The sequence below is a fragment of the Leopardus geoffroyi genome, chromosome B2 (genome assembly GCF_018350155.1).
Source record: "Leopardus geoffroyi isolate Oge1 chromosome B2, O.geoffroyi_Oge1_pat1.0, whole genome shotgun sequence".
Taxonomy (NCBI): Eukaryota; Metazoa; Chordata; class Mammalia; order Carnivora; family Felidae; genus Leopardus; species Leopardus geoffroyi.
In genome coordinates this window covers 114743279-114763879 of record NC_059332.1, presented here as the reverse complement: position 1 = coordinate 114763879, position 20601 = coordinate 114743279, and the positions used below count along the sequence as shown (strand labels likewise).

The window sequence follows — 20601 nt, the reverse complement described above, 5'->3', positions numbered from 1 at the left end:
ATTTTGGGAGGCTTATGCATCTATAGTAGAATTTTGTTGAGTAAGAGAGAAGTTGAATAAATATCTCCTAATATCCTATAAGTAAATCTCTATGTACTTACATAAAGGTGGATTCAAAAAACAAACATTGAGAAATGTAATATGTTCAAATTACATAGGATACAGAATCCTCTTTCCTAATTCACGAGTTTGTAAGAGTAACAGCTTTCCAATAAAAACAAACAATAAAACAAAATGAACAAAACTTTAAAAACTATCAACAAATATATTTATTGTGGTGGCTTTCCCCCCTACTAGACACACCTTATTAGAAAGTAGTATCCCTTTTAGTTCCAGGTGGACCATTAAGCAGGTAATAACATTGTTTTTCCCTCAGAAAACACATGACTTTGCAAACATGTTCTATTCTCCTTGCTCTAGCTTTTGTTTTCTATGAAATCAGAATTTTCTTCTAATAGGTATGATTTTGTTTGTGGAAGTTACAGGTACATGTTTACAGACTTATATAACCTGAGGGGTAGCAGAGGCTGAACCACACAGTGCTGACATAGATTGGAGACCTGTTCCCAGTAATCACAACACTTCACAGTCTTGTAAAGCACAGAAATCATCTCCAATGCTATGGTTTCTTCCACATTTTGCCTTTCTCCAATCCCATATGGTATTCTTAACTCTGGTGTACACTCTCATGTTTCTTGCAGAAGGACAGGGTGAGGGCAATAGAACCAATCTTAACACGGTTGTTTCTGTGCTGAGAAATTCTATGATTCCAAATGCCAGGCCCTAGTATCTGAGCACTCTCTAGATCTCCTGGACAAAACAAGGCTGTTTCTCTTCCCTGATCTCTTATATTACTTTGAAGGGATAATGCATCTTTGAATTTGCAGAACTATCTTTTCGCTTCTTAAAGCAATAGCTTGAACAATTATTTTTATAGGGAAAAGATGGTGCTTCTCCAGATGTCATCATTACGCTGTTGCATCTTATAGCCTATTGATAGTTATGTACAAGATTTCTTGTCTCTCAGGAATGCACAGAAGCATGTAAGATAACCATTTGAAAACATCCCTTCTTTGAACTTTTGGCTCTTTGTTGTTAACTATGCTTGTATGAAGACTATAGCAACTATTTGGAATGTTGTTTAGATTGAGCAGTAACTGACACGTTGTCCATTTGTGGTCCTAATGGCTACAGCACCTGTCCTGGGCATCTGGTTGAGATAGCAGCATCATGAGTTTACAACAATCTCATGGGACCCTCTAATGTACAGTGCTGACTGATACCGATTTCTGTTGTTTGTCTTGGACCTTTCGCTTCTTCTGCTGCTGTTTGTCTTTGTTTTCTCGTTGTTCTGGAGTTTCTCTGCTGGGTTCCAGACCTTTGTTATCAGGTATTGCATCCTTACTTTCTTCTTTATTAAGTTTTTTTCTTTTCCTCTCCCTTTCTTTTTTTCCTAAAATGAAAGAATACACCTTTAAAAAATATACTCAACTATGCTCTCTTTGGTTATTCTAAGTTTTAAAAAATGAGTTAAACTTCTCTGTTGCAAATCGTACTCATAGATACTAAATATCTACTATTTAATTTTTTTTGCTTTTATTACTTATTTTTGAGAGAGAGAGAGAGAGAGAGATGGAGTGTGAGGGGAGGAGGGACAGAGGGAGAGGGAGACACAGAATCCGATGCAAGCTCCAGGCTCTGAGCTGTCACCACAGAGCCCGACACAGGCCCTGCACTCACAAACCGCGAGATCATGACTTGAGCCGAAGTCAGACGCTCAACTGACTGAGCCTCCCAGGCGACCCCAAATTACTATTTAAATTATTCAACTACTTTCGATTAAGTCTGTATTATATTTTAAGAAATGTAAACATGAAGCACAAAATATAAGGAAGCAATGGATATATGATAATTCTAAACAGTCTTAGAGGGTTCTATAGTTGGTAATATACATTATAGTTTTGAATATTTAATATAAAATTTTGAATACATTCCCGCCATATAAGAAAATTTTAATGTGTATTTTGCTATCTGGCTCCCATTTAAGGCACTGTTTTGTATTTAAATTTTTCCAAGTAGTAGTTACATATTTGCAGTCTGCTGATATAACTGCATGCCATCTACTAAAAGAAAACTGGTTTGCATAACAAATACGCAAATAACCAGGATAACTGTACCTTAGTTCAACACAAATATTTATATGTTGAAATTAATTTCCTTTGCAATTACATGCAGGGGTGGTGGCAACTATAACTTGTCAATAACCCTATGGTATAAGCTACAAGGGCAGGAACACTGTGTCTCTATCAATCAAATGAGCAAATATTTATTGGATATACACTGGATTCAATGGAGGTCTCTGATCTTGAACTGGGTCTGAACTATAGATTTAGTTCATATTCACAGTATAGAGCATTTTAAAAAGTGGAACCAACATGATATTAAGGTTTTGATGTGGGAAGACATACTGCAAGGTAGACTGGAGCCAGGGTGGAAACTGTTTCATTCTGTTGGTATTGGAAACTTGCTGAGAGTTTTAGGGGAAGAGAGTAATCTGAGCAAAGTGCATGAGACTTGCACCAAATTGGATAGACTGTTTTTATTTATTTCTGGACAGCAAATTAACTAAATATTTTATAATCATGTAAACATTATATATATGTATACACACACATACATACATATATATTCTAAAGTGCAAAATAATTTCCGGGGAATGGTGTTAGTAACATCCATTGCTACATATATTCCAATGAGAAAGTACTGAATTAAATCAAAATCATAGGAAATGAAAATTAAGAACCTACTAACTCCTTGATGTGGGACAAATTCTGATAATGTATATCCCCACAGACTGAGACGTGTAACATTTGCAATTAGTATCTGTCTACAAAGGATCATTTTGGACAAAAGTATTTTGGAGACTTTATTTGCACGAGAGAACCAAAATATTTTCATGTCCTGAAATAGGCTGCAGATATTGAATTCAGTGGTTTGGCTTTCTTTTCCTTGAGCTCTGGTTACAGAATCCTAGGGAGCAATATTATTAATACTGCATATATATCCTTAGCCAACACAGTCTCTTTGGATTAATGATTTTAGGCCACAACTAGCTTTGTCTGAGATTATATTTGTAAAACCTTCCAGCTGCTTTATGAAAACTTGCTTCATTGGGCTCGACCTAGTGCACCTCCAAATTCTAAACTTTAAAGACAGTTAACAAAAATGAGAATTCAGACCACTGTAAGGCAGTCAAATTGTTTGGATATGAACAAAAAATGTTAAGAGTTGAATATTATGGCTAGAGCTGAGCTAGTTCTACACTGATTCACCAATTCCATTGTTCTTTCACTTAAAAGAATATTGCTGGATTGATAAAATTTTGGTGGAAGGAATCCAGGTTTGGTTTTGTTTTTTTCTTATTCTGGCTTTAATTATTAACACCTTTGAAGTGCTGACAGGAACTTGGTAACAAAACAGAGAAAACTGAAGAGTAAATTTACCTTCTTAAATATGTAGCCTAATGTAATTTTCATGAAACTGTACAAACTGAAAGAAAGAAATGCTGGTTTTCATGATTTGTGCTTGGTTTTCAGAAGGACATGGCTGCAAAGGTTAGATTACATAATATTTCCATTTGAGGAGCATTTTGGAGGTGTTCAAGTTCAACTCTAAAAAAACGGTCAGTGAAAATCATTCCAGAATTCCATAAAAACTACTGACCCCAAACAAAATTTTTATGGAAATTATCCAAAAGTTCAGTGTTTGACATTGTTCTCTTGATGATGGTCCAATATCTTACAGCTGTGATCTTAACCATAATGTTCTGGATACATAAGAAATATATTGTTTCTTTCTTGGTTACAGATTGATTTGTATGTTTTTTAGCCACATGTGACAACATACTCAACTTACAGTGTATTTCTGCTTATTAGCAAACTGATATGATTATTTCTTAAGACAGGCAGACACATTTTTGGAAGTAGCTTGAAACTCAGTATTATAGTTTTATTATCCAAGGAATAACTATTTTGTCTGGGCGGTGAGTGTAAGGGGAGGCTCTAGTAAAGCAACAGGAAACTAGCACATTGTACATTGTTGTTGCCCAACAAAGGGTGATTGCACAATAGAAGAATGGGATTATTATTTTTTACGCGCCATGTGTTAGTGGTTGGAAATACTAACTACCCTTTTGCATAAATAATATATTTTCTTCTTGTCCAAGAAATAAAATAGAAATGCAGAAGAGTGGCTGCAGTCCATTAAAAATCACGTGCAATTGGGGAAATTTTGTAGGTTTTCATTAAAGGGGACTTTTTTTCTATTCTGCTGACTTTTTATTGATGGGATCAATAGTTGTTTTTATACTTTTTTTTTTTTTGGATAATTTTGCAAACTAGGCATTCCAGTTATCACAATCTTACATATATGTTTGTGTTTTGTCATTCACTGCTTAGGCATGTATACACATGCACACAGATAATGGAATTGGGTTGTAGAGGGCTCTCACGATTAAAAGAATGTTCATCATCCCTCGATGTTCCAGGTATGAGGGCAGTGTTAGATAGACACTGTCCAAGAGAAATTGCTATTAGCAATCGAGCACATTCTGAGCCTTTGCAGAGAAGCACTATGGTGCAAACATTTGTTTAACAATGGTGTTTTTAAAGTCAGAAAAACACAGTGTTCAAATTCTAGGTATGTCACCAACGAGTTGTGTGGCTTTTGACAATTTGTTGGTATCTCTCAGGATTAGCTCTCTGATATTTAACATACGGATAATCATTACTACCTACTAAATGTTGTAAAGATTACATGAGATACTTACAATGCACTTAGCATAGTGCTGGGCACACATCAATCATGGGTGAAGTAAAAGCTAATGTTATTAACTCATTACACAAACATGAATTAAGCCTCTACTCCATGCCAAAATGTGCACTAAAACCTGGGGACACTAATGAGATATGGAGACAGGCATAATAATTATAGTTACAAGCTAATGCTAAAATAGAGAGAAGCATGAACAAGATCCTACTGGGAGCACAGCAAGGAAAGCACTGAACTCTGCCAATGGAGATCGAAAGAAAACTCCCCAGACAGGGTGATGTTTCAGCTGAGCCTTAAAGAATGAATGAGCATTTGCCAGGCCACGGAGGGAAAAAGGGCATGTCAGGCAGTGAACAATATTGTCAATGAAGGCATGCAAGGACATGATGAATCTGGGGAGCTGAAAAAAGTAGACTTCCTTGGTTTGATCAGAGTCTATATATAGGACATTACTCAGAGAAGCTGGAACGATATACTGGACTCAACTGCCATGTTGGGAGTTAGTCCTGAGGATCAGTGATACTGAAAACTGGAAAAGGGCAAGAATCAGAATCCGAGAGCAAGGCAGAGTTTGGATATTTCTGTGACTAGTTTACAAAAGGCCAATGGGATACTCTGACATGTGACATTATTTTTTTTATTTCAGGGACACTTTGAAAGTAATTAGAATCCATAGAGGGAGTATAGGCAGTGACAGGTATTTATTTTTGAGCCTTAACTTTTAAGAGTACCTAAAATCTCTGTGCAGACCATTCTAGACATGTGTTATTTAATATTTCATTGCAAACCACTATCATGTAATTGAATACATGATTGATGTTTTTGTGATAGTGAAATTATTTATTATTAATACAGAAATAATATAGTCATTTATCTAAGCACCTCCTAGGGCCTTCTGCAGACCAGGTTTCCAAGTATAGGTGACTTTGAAAAATACATATTCCTAGGCCCCACACCTGGAGTTTATGATTCAGTAGCTTTTATGATGGGCCCCAGGAACCTATAGTGAATAATAAGTTCACTCCTAGTTTATTCTGATGTGCAGCCATAATTAAGAACCATAGCTGTAGGGGCGCCTGGGTGGTTCAGTTGGTTAAATGTCTGACTTCGGCCCAGGTCATGATCTCGCAGTTCGTGAGTTTGAGCCCTGTGTCCAGCTCTGTGCTGACAGCTCAGAGCCCGGAGCTTACTTCATTATTTTGTGTCTCCCTCTCTCTCTGCCCCTCCCCTGCTCATGGCCTGTCTCTCTCACTCTCAAAAATAAATAAAAACAAATTTTTAAAATTTGAAAAAAAAAAAAAGAACCATAGCTATAGACCAAGAGGAGATCCAATTTCCCTAAATGTATACTCTTAGAATTTATTTCACATCTCACGGTTTCTCATTTAATTTCTTATATATAAAGTATGTTTTTTTCACATACTGTAGCTACTAGTTTTTAAGGCAAGTTTTCTGGTTAGGTGTATCTGGAATAGACACCTAGATACAAAATGAAAATTAGTTGCAGACTGTCTTTTAAAAACCTGTTCAAATAGAAATATGAGCTAAAAGGAATAAACATGTAAAAAAGAATGGAGAGAAAAGGAAATGGGCCTGAATTATTTTTCCTAAATTTTGTATTACATATTTAAGTTCCAAGTGAAAAATGAAAACTGGAAAATGCTCAATTACCTTTTAAAATGTAATAGGGTTATAAATAAAAAAGTTGCGTTCCCCAGAATCACAGATGGGATTTATTTGTTGAGAATTAGTCAAATTGTGAATATTAATTCACAATTTTCTGAATGTTTAGAAATGTCTGTGCAGAAGTCTTTATGAAGGTGGCTTCTTGGTGAATTTCTTGCAAGACATCACTAAGGGGAGCCATTGAGCTTTATGGAGCTTCACTTCCAAGGCAAGCTGTTAGAAATTTTCTCAAAAAGCTAAAAATGTATCCCACACCCTAGACTGAGGATTAAATATCAATTATTATAACTAAAACCAATTAAGTAAATATCCCATTAAAATATAAAGTTTATTATTTCTAGGTCTTTTGTCATTATTGGGTGTGGAATGAAGTTCAATTGGAAATGCATGGTTTTATACCTTAAAAAAGCACAAATGATGTGAAAATGGGGTTAACCTGATGATTTATAAATCTAGAATTGACCTTACTTTTATGTATAGAGGAAGGAAATTTTTCTTTTTAGTTAATATATCACTGGGGGAATTTTGAAGAGGAGGGGAAATTGCTGTAGTATTACTTCTTCGGCAATTGTGATCTAGTAGGTAGATACATATTTAAAGGCTTTTGAATTGTGAGCTATACCAACACAGGACAGCCTGACCCAGTGGTAAAGAACAGGTTGAAAGTCAGACCTTCTCAGCTGTATTATTACCAAGTAGAATTAACTTGAGAAATACATTCAAACTTTTTATCTTTTGTTTTTTAAAAAATAAAATTGGAATACTCATTTCCTTGCTATTATTTTAACCTAGGAGTTTATAACAAATATAGTGAAAATATAAAGGAATGGATAGCTTTTTGAAAATAGGCACTTAAATTATCCAAACTGAAGTTTAAAGCTACCTGAATTATTTACTCTCTAGTTTAATACCTGAATTAATTTCATTGCATTTCTACTTAACTTCCAAGATGCTTCTGATTAATTATTCACAGAAAAATAATTTAGCATAGCATTACAGACTCCACCAAATGCTGTTAATTTGGGAAATTACCTTGAACCATTTTTGCAAAGATAGCTCTGATCATTAAAACATATTAAGACTGAAATAGCATTTTCCCACCATTCGAAAAGGACTAATATATGAGATGCAATCTATTTGTGTTGCATTCTTTTTGGGAATTCAGAAACAAGATTGCTCTGACTGTAACACACTGAGTATAAATTTTAGGAGGTGAAAGGGATAAACCTAAGTTTCTTAATGGCCTCATACTTCTGTTCCTACTCACTCCTGCACTTTACTCACCAGAACCCACTATGTTTCCTGACCCCATGTATTTGATACATTTACTAGAATGCACTTTCTACATCCCTTGCTCTAACTCAGACTTTGTGTTTAATTCTCTGCCCACATGTCACCCCTTCAGAGGGACCTTCCTCACTCCCTCACCTTTTCTTAGGCTAGGTTATTTGTATTTCTACCCTCTTTGCTCAGTAACTCCCAATTACTAGCCTGTTGCAGTAACCATGGTGAAGATGACAGGGCAGTCTGTTTCTAAAAATAGTAAGAGTAATGATAATTAAAGTTTAATGGACACTTACACATACCAGGCACACTTCTAAGGGAGAGCGTTGGGTCTAAAAACTCTACTATAACCTCCATCTAACACTGAGGACAATGAGGCTTTTAACCACAATGCTCTTCTGCCCCCCATCACATCTTAACAGAGCACACTGTGGCACGGCATCCTTGTTTTAGTTCATATTTAAGCTACTGAGTAAAAAAAAAAGGAAAGGGTGTGGACTAAACACAACAGAGAGTTTGATAGAAATTATGGTTTACAGTATACTTTCTTAACCTCTTGTAATTTGAATTCTGAGCAGCAAGTTGCTCATCAGATCCTACCAGCATTTTGAAAGAGATGTTTTATGTCAGCACCATCCAGTCACCACATTCTTGCCTCTCTTCCTTCTTTCTTACTGCTACAGTTTACTTATTTTTCAGTATTTCCATCACCTTCCCAGTCACAAAAATGTAGGATGTAGTACTGTGGGTTTTGGAAATTATTTACATATTATGCCATTTATATCTTATTTAGAAACTTTATTTTACCTCTAAACTACCACTGCTACATTTCTGAAATCCTAATAAAATTATCAGAGATTTTTATATTTTGTTACACTCAATATCAAAAGGGAGAAAGAGAAACTCTAATGATTTAAGTTTAAAAATCCCAGTAAGGCATGAATGCAGTCCTAATATAAATCATTTTATTTATAGCAAACATCATAAATATCTAAAATCACAATTTTTTAGAACCTTTATTTTCATGATCTGCTTTAGTACAATAAACTTTCTTTTGTGAAATCGAATACTTTCCTTAGGAATTGATTATTTTCAGTTTGCCTTGACAGTTTTTCCCTCTGTTGTTTAAGTAATTTCATCACTCACTGAAGATTCAGGATCTGAAATTTTGAATTTTAGCTCTATGTGCTGACAGAAATTTCCACGGCCCTTTCACCCAAGGTAACTCCATTCCATCTCATTCCTTCTGCTGACCAGAACCTTAGCCTGGACTCTTTGCACTCAAGAGGGACATTAGCTAGAGTCCAAAACAAACTGTTAAAGATACTGGATATTGCATACTATGCATACTAAAATGTCTTCCGGTTGTAAATCATCAGTGTTAAAAGAATAGTTAAAAGTGCAAAGGAGAAAGCACCCAAAGATTTTTTTTTTTTTTTTACTATTTGCAATATTTACAACCTACTCATCATGAAAGTAAAAGGTATCTTATATTTTAATTTTATAATATTAAAAAAAACATAGGGCATTACAATTTCTATAACTATTTCACTTACATAACTACTTTAAGTTTAGTATTCTTTTATATAAGCTTATTTCTCTTGAATCAACTACCTTTTGATTAAAATTCATTTGTAATTAGTGTTTGCAATGTTCTTTTTTGTTTGTTTGTTGTTTTCTTTCAATGCAAAATCTCTTTGAGATTCTACCCACCACATTCGGTTAGATTATAAAACTCTTGGAAACTAAATCACGCACATTAATTCATATGTTGAAAATTTCTTGATCTAAGCATGTTTGTATAATATGTTTTGAACTAGATCTTGGATCTTATGAAATTGTATCTATTGGATAAGCATGTAAACTTATTCTGATTTTCACTTATTGTCAAAGGGTGTGCTGGTAAATTTCACCTATTAAATTCAGTCAAATTTAGTTCACTACTTTTACTGTAAAATTCATGGCCAGTTTGTGGAATGAATATTAGCTGGTCTCTTAAGGAAAAAAATCACTCTGCATATAATATTTTGATGGTTTTATATACTGTTTATAAACTTATAATGGGGGATTAATGTGTATATTGCTTTCTTTAGAAATTTAGATAATGGTATGGCTGGCTCCACTATTTAAAAAATGACTGAAGCCTGCCTAGTTGCACTGCTAAATGTCCTTTCTGAAATTTTCAGTTTAGACCAGTCTTCTCAAATATTAATGGCTATTTCAAAAAAGTTGATGAGTTTATTTTTTTTTACAATTCTCTCCTCATGCCCATCTGAGGCTTATGCTGCCTGCTGCTATAGACCATCAGCTTATATGTCAAGGTACAAAATATGTCTGAGTCTAAGGAATTTTTATGTCAAATATTTCTTTCACATCATTCTTTAAAAAATCTATTGCAGCAATTTAAATATTTTTAAAAAACAGTAAAATAACCTCTTTGATCATTCCTATCATACGCATATTGCCAGACTTAAAGTATATAAATAGCATCATAAATAGGCTTTCTTATAAAATTATTATAAAACAGAATACATAATTGTCATTCAGACTACTTATCCTGGGATTCCCTTAAGAAGGCTGGAAACATTATTTCTTTAGTATTACAGTATAATTAACTCCTTTGAAGAACTTTTCACATTCTTTGTGATAAATCAGTTTGCTTAATTCTGTGTCAATTTAAATTTTAAATGTGTATTTAACATATCATTAATCAACAATTAAGTTGCAAGTACTGTCTAAAGTGTAGGTTGTGTTGAAAATCTGAGTCTTAAATATTTTTTTCCTGGTTAATTTTATTTTCTTGCTCTAAATCTTTCTGAGTTGACAATCATGCTATTCCTGTCCTCAAAACACATGTTAAAGTAACAGAATAAAGAATCCTTAAATTTGTTGCCTTATGCAATTTCATTTACCTTAGAAAACCAAAAACGTCAGTTGTATCAATATTTGATTCTGAGAGTTAATAACGTTTGATTTTTTTTTCTGTCCTTACATATTCCTCTCAGGAGGGAGCACAGTATAATACCGAGTTTTCATGCAGAGCTTAGAATAACACTGGTATTTGAATTTTCCCCAGTTTTCTTTAGTTAGGTATGTATATAGGCTCACAGCTCAGTCTTTCACACTTGAAATACATGTTCTGGAATTTGTTGAGGGTAAATATCCACCAAATGCCTCTCTCTCTCTCTCTCTTATTATTTTTTTAGAAAGAGAATCACTAAGCCAAGAGCACAGTCTTCATCTTTGATGAAATATAGCTTTCCAATTAACAGAAAAATCCTTCATTTCAAAAGGCTGAACAAAATGCTACTTGAAAATTCATTCCAGCTGGTTAAGCTGAAGAACTGAAAGAATTCCAAGGAAAGAATATTCTCTTGGCATTTATCATTTGATTTTCATTTGGATAAATTTCCATTTGTTCCAAGAACTTGTCTCAGAATTTTGTTCTTCTGAGACAGTGAAAGGAGTGTTGATAGCCATGTTTGACTATGCTGTACTTCCTGCCTAACCCAGATTGTCTACTTGGTTGTATTGACAGAAGGGGATGCCTCATACTTGCTGACACATTTGCAGTGATTGATTATATAAGAAACATTGATACTATTCTAAGCTCTTTCATCATTTTATGCACTAGTTGATTCTGATGTCTAATTCTCATTGTACCACAGCCCATTCTTTCTTTTCTTTTTTGTTGTTCTATTGGGGAAAAAATGAAACTCTGATCTGGAATTACATCACAGAGGGAAAAACAACTACCAAATCTCCTATTTAGCACGTGTTACTCAATGATATTTTTAGTAGAGATATTATACACCTCTATAGCTATAATTTAATATTTTCAGCTATTTATTTTATTTTTTTTTTTTTAATTTTTTTTTTCAACGTTTATTTATTTTTGGGACAGAGAGAGACACAGCATGAACGGGGGAGGGGCAGAGAGAGAGGGAGACACAGAATCGGAAACAGGCTCCAGGCTCTGAGCCATCAGCCCAGAGCCTGACGCGGGGCTCGAACTCCCGGACCGCGAGATCGTGACCTGGCTGAAGTCGGACGCTTAACCGACTGCGCCACCCAGGCGCCCCTATTTTCAGCTATTTATTGATTACCTATGTAAAGCTCACTTTTTTAATGCATCTCATTCTCAAATGTTTTCACCTTGCTTCAGTATTAGAAAAAAAAAGTTTAATTACAGATGCTATCTCAAACTATTGATTTTTTTAAAGTAGGCTCCACATATGGAGCCCAACATGGGGCTTGAACCCATGATCCAGAGATCAAGACCTGAACTGAGGTCAAGAGTCAGATACGTAACCAACTGAGCCACCCAGGTACCCCTCAAACTATGGATTTCTTAACTAGTATGGAAAACAGAAAAATCTCACTTAGCCTGTATTATATTAAAATTTATAAGAAATAAATTTCATTCATGAGGCAAATAAGATGATAAGCGGCATATTTCACTTATGGCAGATAATGCAAACTGTTTTAAGTACTTTTTATCCTACTCTGTTCGTGCAAATATCTGTTCTTAATTGGAAATACTTGCCACATGCATTTCTATAACCAGCAAGATAGCTCCTTGTAATTACTTCATCAATAGTGGTTACATATACTTGAGTGGAATGCAACTGATTTAATTTCTCTAAAATATTTTAGCAATTGAATGTTCACTAACCTAGAAATATGGACCCTATAATTAAACAAGATTAGTAAGATTTTATGACATCTCATTTTACAGCTTTCACTGTACTCCTTTTATCACCGCATTGATGGGTGTTAGGGTGGGAGAGGAGAGCTGGGGAGGTGGGCACATGTTCAGCAAATGTGTGTCTATGTTTGTGTATAAATATAACTATATATGTACATATTTATTTGTCGGTTCCTTTCCACCATAAATGGAAAAGTTCTATTTTTTAGGTGGATTTAAAATATCAATTCAATTCTTTGAAATGTTTATTCATTTTTGAGAGAGATTGAGAGAGAGAGAGAGAGAGAGAGAGAGAGCAAGCAAGCAGGGGAGGGGCAGAAAGCAATGGAGACAGAGAATCCGAAGCAGAGTCCAGGCTCTGAGCTGTCAGCACAAAGCCAGCTGTGGGGCTCAAACTCACAATCCAAGAGATCATGATCTGAGCCAAAGCCAGACACTTTTAACCAACAGAGCCACCCAAATGCCCCTAAAATATCAATTCAGAGATAGAAAGCTTGTTTTCGCATTTAATTTTTAACATGTCTAAAAGGAGATTCATCTTATTATAAGGGTTCTTCAGATGCTTGAACCTTTATTTATTTATTTATTTATTTATTTATTTACATGTATATTTTTAAGAGAGAAGGAGAGACAGAGTGCAAGCCAGGGAGGGGCAGAGAGAGAGAGAGAGAGAGAGAGAGAGAGAGAGAGAGAGAGACAACAGAATCTGAAGCAAGCTCCAGGCTCTGAGCTGTCAGCACTTCGGACACCTAACCGACTGAGCTACCCAGGCACCCCAGCTGCTTGAACCTTTAAAATTAACAGACTCTGATAGGCTATATGACTTTTAACTTTTTCTTACCAAACATATTTTCCATATGCCAAATTAACATTTGCATCCTCTTTTTTTCTTCACAAACTCAACATGTTGTGAGAAAAAAGAATATGGTCCTCTAATAAGCATTTATTAATGCAGAAGCAATTAAAGAATTACTTTCATTCTTTGGAAACTCAATCTTCTATATGTGGACTTTCTCTCCCAACATTGATATTATCCCTATGTCCTATTTCTTTGCTGCCAACTGGTTCATTTCCTTCCATTGTTTTGATTGGGTACCTAAGTGTATAACAATATACTATCGGATGAATTTTTATCTATATTTCTAGGCGCTTTTGTAGTAAGTCAAGGTGATACTGAATGATACTTCTACTTTTTGTAATATTAGGAAGAACGTAGTAATAATCGCAAAAATGATGAACTTTTCTTTGTAGAAACTCAACTTTAATTTTGATTCCCTATAAAAATATTTCAAAAGAAACACAATTCTCAGAACAGGTTATTTTGTTGGTGGGTAGATAATACTGGGGCTTCTAGCAGTAGTTTTCTGATTCATTTGCACAAGTTTGTACACAGAGAACCTTGAGGCGTATGAGGGCCACATACCAGGTACACAGGTAAAGCACTGGTACCATTGCTCCAGAGTGGGGCAGGTAGTATGTAGTAGATACTCAATAAATATTTGTTGAAAAACTTAAATGAAAGATAAATAATACTCTCTTTTCTTGGTTTCATGCCTATCATTGTATTTGGGGGAAGGACAGATATAGAGAGAGATGCTTTGATGTTATTCTTACATATGCAAGCATGCCATGATTACCCAGTATTTCAAACAACTTGTCTTAATGAGTGCTATTTATTATTATTATTATTCTTTATTTTTTTAATGTTTATTTATTTTTGAGAGAGACACACACACAGTGCCAGTGGAGGAGGGGCAGAGAGAGAGGGAGACACAGAATCCAAAGCAGGCTCCAGGCTGATCTGTCAGCACAGAGCCTGATGCAGGGCTCGAACTCACAAACTGTGAGATCATGACCTGAGCTGAAGTCGGACACTTAACTGACTGATCCACCCAGGCCCCCCGAGTGCTATTTATTATTATGGAGTCCTCAGTCAGTAAGCCACATGTGTTCCAATATGGGCTTCAAGTGACAACATCCCGCTCCAGAAAGCTACATCATGGTCGCAGGGAAATAATTTGACTTATTACGCTCTAGAAGATCATCTTTGGGGCCAAACCAATGACAAATAACTAATGTATCCCTAAGGCTGCTTCGAGAAGTTAGAAGTCCAGGTTGCAATGGAGAGGTATCCTACTGTCTTCTATATTGAGAAGGAATTTAAATTCTAGAACAGTTTCAGGGACTTGAAGGCTCTGAAGTTTCACTGAGGTGGGGAATGTGGACCCAGGCCCAAACTGGGAATCAGTGGCCTCACTAAAAGTTTCTGAGAGTGGAGAATGAGCAGTAGTGAGGGAGAGGGTGGGAAAGGGGAAATGGAGGAAGAGAGGAAGGGACTTGGATGATTGTGAAAAGTTGAAAGATGGCAAAATAACCTTTTCTTCCTTAAATTGTCTTCTGTAGCAGGCATGAATGATGCTTTATTTGGTGGAGTTGGGAATATAGTCTTCTTTTAAAGTAATGAAATATGATCCTGGCTCATCTTGGCCCAGTCTTGGAGCTTTTGAAGTGGTACTACACAGTCTCAGAAGTCTGATTTTCCTCTTGATTTTGAATGACCACGGCTTTTGTTGTGATCTATTTAATTTTGCTTGTAGAGGAATTCCGCCCAAATAAAGGGCCGTTGGGTAGTATGATGAAACTTTCAATTTAAGAGGGTGTAGCAAGGGCAGCAAATAGTACGTGTAATGCAATTAATGGGGAGAGAAAGTCCTAGGAAAGACTTAAACAAATGAGCTAAAAATTAAAGGAACTGTGACAATTCCTGAAGGAATGAACTCTGTTTTACTCAGTCTCCCTGAAAACGAACATTCATTTGAATATTTAAGAATCAAATAAGGTGATCTTTGAAATAAAAAGGCCAACTGAAATAGAAAAAGCTTTTAAAGGGATAAATGCTTTTCGATAACCCATAGTTTTGGTTTTTATTTTCTGAGCACAGTGAACAATCTTCCTCTGTACCAGAAGACCATGTTGAGGTAGAAAAGGGAACATGTGGTCAGTGATTGTCTATAAGCCTTTCCCTTATCTTCAGGGCATTTTAGGGAAAGGGGTAGTAGTAGGAGGTGATTAAAAATACCTAGGAATAAAAATGCTTACGGCAGATGTAACACTGGCAGATTTGTCTTTCTGCTGTGCTGGGGGTTAGGGAGGTGGTAGATGAGAGGGAAAATCTTCTCCATTACACCTGGGTCACCCTTAATCAAATGCATTTGGGAGCCCTGCAAACTCTGTTGGTACTTTTTAGTTGCAGCAACCTTGAGGAGTTACACAGAATGTTTACTGGACAGCCTTTCATGAGTATGAACACATCTGGGTATGGGTGTGTGAATCTGTCTAAACAGACAATGATATCTGTGATTTCTAAAAATCATCAAATATTACAGGGACACCTGGGTGGCTCAGCAGTTAAGTGTCTGACTCTGGCTCAGGTCGTGATCTCATGGTTTGTGGGTTCAAGCCCTGTGTCGCGCTCTGTGCTGCCATCTTAGAGCCTGGAGCCTGCTTCGGATTCTGTGCTTCCCTCTCTCTCTGCCCCCCACCCCCACCCCCGACCCTGCTCACGCTCTCTCTATGTGTCTCGAAAATAAATGAACATTAAAAAAATTTAAAAATCATCAAGTATTTCAGAGATCACTCAGATCATAGATGATTTTCACTATCGCTTACAACACATTGTAAACAGTTGTATTCATTATGTAGGTATATTTGACATTTTTGATTCCTACATGGATTAATATATGAACATATTTTACTGTACTTGTTAAGTGTTTTGAAAATCACTCCTTGTGATTTTTTTATACATCTTTCAAGATACATTTCAAAGGCTGCTTTCTTTTTTTTTTAATTTTTTTTTAACATTTATTTATTCTTGAGACAGAGAGAGACAGAGCATGAACGGGGGAGGGGCAGAGAGAGAGGGAGACACAGAATCGGAAGCAGGCTCCAGGCTCTGAGCCATCAGCCCAGAGCCTGACGCGGGGCTCGAACTCACAGACCGCGAGATCGTGACCCGGGCTGAAGTTGGACGCTCAACCGACTGAGCCACCCAGGCGCCCCAAAGGCTGCTTTCTTCATGAAGTCTTCCCTAACAATTCTCCAGCAGGGAATCAGGGAATCAGGGAAGCAGTAAAGTATAGCTTCTGTGACCTTGACTTTAGGTCTTAGATCTGAGTCTGATTCTCTGTCAAACCGTTTAGCCATTGTCCATTCCTAATGTTACAGAAATTCTCAAGACCATATTAAAACAAAACAAAACAAAAACCATGTGCTTAAAAATATGTGTGGCATTAAATTAAATATCAAAAATCAGGGGCGCCTGGTGGCTCAGTGGGTTGAGCGTCCGACTCTTAATTTCAGCTCAGGTCATGATCCCAGGGTTGTGAGGTGGAGCTGCAACGGGCTCTGGGCCGAGCGAGGAGTCTGCTGAGATGCTCTCTCTCTCTCTCTCTCTCTCTCTCTCTCCCTCTGGCCCTCTCCCCTGCTTGTGCTCTCTCTCTCTCAAATTGTAAAAAAACAAATTAAAAAAATAAAAACTCTGAAATGGTTATCAGAAAGTGTGCATTTTAGACTTGGCTATATTACTCAGCTATGTAACCTTAAATGAAGTGCTTTCTGTGCTTCAGCTGCCTCATTTATAAATGAGGCATTGAGGCATTATAAAATGGATTGTTCCTGTTATTCCCACTTTTTGGGGCAGGTGTGAGGAACGAATGATATATATATAGGTACTTAGAAAATGGAAAGAATTATGAAATTATAACCCTTTAAATAATGATGATGATGGTAACAATGATTTCTGTAAAAACGTAAAATAGTTGAGTGAATCAAGTCACCTTTGAAAATAAAACAGCCTTAATCTGAGTAGGATAAAACCTCAGGGGAACTTCATTCTCTTAAGACTTTTGGTGGAAGTCCATAACCCACTCAAGTCCATCTGCTTTAGTAAAATTGTGAAAAATTTACCTCTCACATATCCCTCATATGTGTTATTCTCTCTTCATTCTCATTTAGTTCAAGCTTCTTAATATCTCTAGAATGTATTTTTGAAAAACTAGGGATATTGCTTTTTTTTTTTTTTTTTTTTTTTGCTTCTAGATGTTTTCCACCTTGTTGACACATTATTTTCTTATAAGAAAGCACAGGGTGCTGGTCTCTTGTTCCTGTTAGTGTCTTGTTTTTAAATCTCTCTAGTGCCTGTACTCCCAAATTTTATAGAGCATTATTTCTTTCCCTAGTGTGCTTCTCCGCTAGCCACACTATGTATCTCATGATTGGTTGGTTATTGTATACTCTTGTTTTTATGCCTTAGATGCTGCTCCTCAAAGGAAAGCTTCTTGAGCTGGAAAAATTCTAATTGTTCTATAAGAGCCAATAACAATTTACCCGCTTTGTTTCTAGAGCCTCATACCCATCCATCTATTTTGCCATTTATTTACAATCGACTCTCCCATTAAATTATGAACTCTCAAATGAGTCTCATACATATTTGTATATCTTGCTTATCATTTTCACTTCTAGCATCTAGCACGGGTCCTGGAGTATAGTAGTAACTTAATACATAAAAGCAAATGAAAGGAGGAGTAGACAGTATGTTCAGAGCTAGAATCATGCAAAGCAAGATGAATGGTGACACCACAAGGTTTAAACTAAACAGTTCAATGACAATTCTATGCAGAAACACACATTTTCTAGGAGGACAAGGTATTTTATCAGACTTACTTTTCCTTTGTCACAATTATATGCTTTGTCAGTTTCTTTATGCTATTTTCAGTAAAGAAATCTTCTCTTTCTGGGGATGATGTGATCCAATAAATAAAATTGTCCTATAAATTACCCCAGCGGGGAGCAGTGAAGATACAAGACTAACGTCTACACCGACTATTAAAACATAAGCACTTTAAGTTCCTTTCTGGAGACTTTGATCCAGAAATTAGAGAAGTTGAATTTATTGATAACAGATGCAAAATGATAAATTAATCAAAGACAGCCAAGTGTCAAAAAGAAACGCATACTATTTTTTTTTTAAAAGTTCCTACCTCTTTTCTTTATCCAACACTGTGTGAATCAAAAATGTACCTTTCCTAAAAATTATCTGATAAATTCTAAGCCAAATTGGGAAACAAGATGGGTCCTCACCATTTTATTTTTTTACATATACGGTGAATACATTTTCAGTGTCAATATGTGAACAAGAGTTCCTATTAAGCAGAAATTCATCTGGACTATATCATCTGCAAGATCAGCTTTAACAGAAATGAAAGAATGTGAAAACAGGGAGATTCTTTAAGAATGAAATTATGCCTTCCTCCGTGCGCCCACACCAATGTGGTTACAGAACTTTGGGGAATTTATTCCAATGTTTTCTGCACTCTTGGTGTTCATTGCTTCAGTTCTTCCTATTAGAACCTCCTGAGGTCAGAAAGTTTTGCCCTTTTCAGAGACTTTTTTTTTTTAGCCGGTGAAGGCTTCTGAGATTACCAGAAATCAAAATGGGATGCTGCACTATGTCAGAACTGCATGTTTAGTCTGCCTTCCTAGAAAATAATCAAGAAAAGTTATATGTGAAAAGACACAGATGCTCCTTTCTCAGCAATATTTTCATACTTTTGAACTATAATATGAAAAAATCTAGTTGAAATCTAGAACAATATGTATTTTGTTTATCCACATATTTTATTGATTTCATTTAAAAAGTTCACAAAATATAAACATCCTTTAGAAGTGCCTAAAATTATACAGGTAATGTAATATAATATTATATTATATATAATATGTAATAGAAGGCAATAAATGTCATGTTATGTGGATGTTGACTCTTAGCCCAGCCTGTTTTTCCTTAAAAATTCATAGGCAACTGATATTCTACCATTTATTTTGACTTATAACTTAACATATTTATAGCATGAATGTTTTCATTTATTATTCTTCCAATCATTTCAGGGAACTCTTTGAAGGGATACCCCAAACTACGTTGCTCTCAATATAATCATATTACTTATCTTTTATTTTTTGATTATGTGCAAAAATAGGGTTCAAATTAAAACAGCTTTAAGACATAACATTGTGTTATGAGTTTAGTAATTAAGAAGCCTGTGTGTATACCTCAGAGATTCTCAAGGAGTTGTCTGTAACATTTATAGTTGTTGTTCGGCCCGAATTCTACAAAATGTCTCCACTTGTCAACTATAATATATAACCTATTGCTTAAACATCTATACAGTGAAATAGAATTAGTTAACATTTTATATTTGTTAACATTTTATATTAGTTTTTGTTAACATTTTATATTAGTTAACATTTTGATATTTGGATCTAAGGTAACTATAAAGGTTCTCTTGTAGGGTGGGCAGTCCTAGAAGAGCAGCTAATTAAATACTTATTAATATTAACCGAGTACCAGCTTCATGTCACACTTCATTGCTAGTTCAGAAACGAGCCAAAGAAGGACTGTATCCCACAGATTATAATTTTGTTTTAAACCGAAGTCTTCACCCTCCCACTGGCTTATTGCTTTTTCTTTTCTTTTTTAAAAATGTTTCATTGTCAAGTTAGTTAACATACACTATCTACAGTGTGCTCTTGGTTTCGAGGGTAGATCTCCGTGATTCATTGCTTACATACAACACCCAGTACTCATCCCAACAAGTGGCCTCCTTAGTGTTCAGCACCCATTTTCCCCTCCCCCCCCCATCAACCTCAGTTTGTTCTCTGTATTTAAGAGTCTCTTATGGGTTTGCCTCCCTCTCTGTTTGAAACTTTCTCCCCTTCCCTTCCCCCATGGTCTTCTGTTAAGTTTCTCAAGTTCCACATATGAGTGAGAAAGACACAGAGAGTGAGCAGGGGTGGGGCAGAGAGAGAGAGACACACAATCTGAAGCGGCTCCAGACTCTCATATATTAGCACAGAGCGTGAAGCGGGGCTTGAACTCACAACCTGCGAGATCATGACCTGAGCCGAAGTCAGACGCTTAACCGACTGAGCCACCCAGGCGCCCCTGTATCCCACAGATTGTGAGACTGATACTAGGGTAATAAAATTTATTATCCTCTTTTATTGTTCAAACACACAAACAACAACAAAACCCCAATAAC

General features: G+C 35.9%; 1 protein-coding gene across 1 annotated transcript in view; it reads right to left on the bottom strand.

Annotated features, from left to right (window-relative positions):
- Nucleotides 1-245: 245 nt before the first annotated feature.
- Nucleotides 246-20601, bottom strand: part of RSPO3 (R-spondin 3) — an 86779-nt gene continuing 66423 nt past the window's right edge. Inside the window, 1 exon segment of the mRNA XM_045499492.1 lies at nt 246-1453. Within this exon segment, the coding sequence (XP_045355448.1) occupies nt 1260-1453 (194 nt within the window). The 3' untranslated portion in view covers nt 246-1259.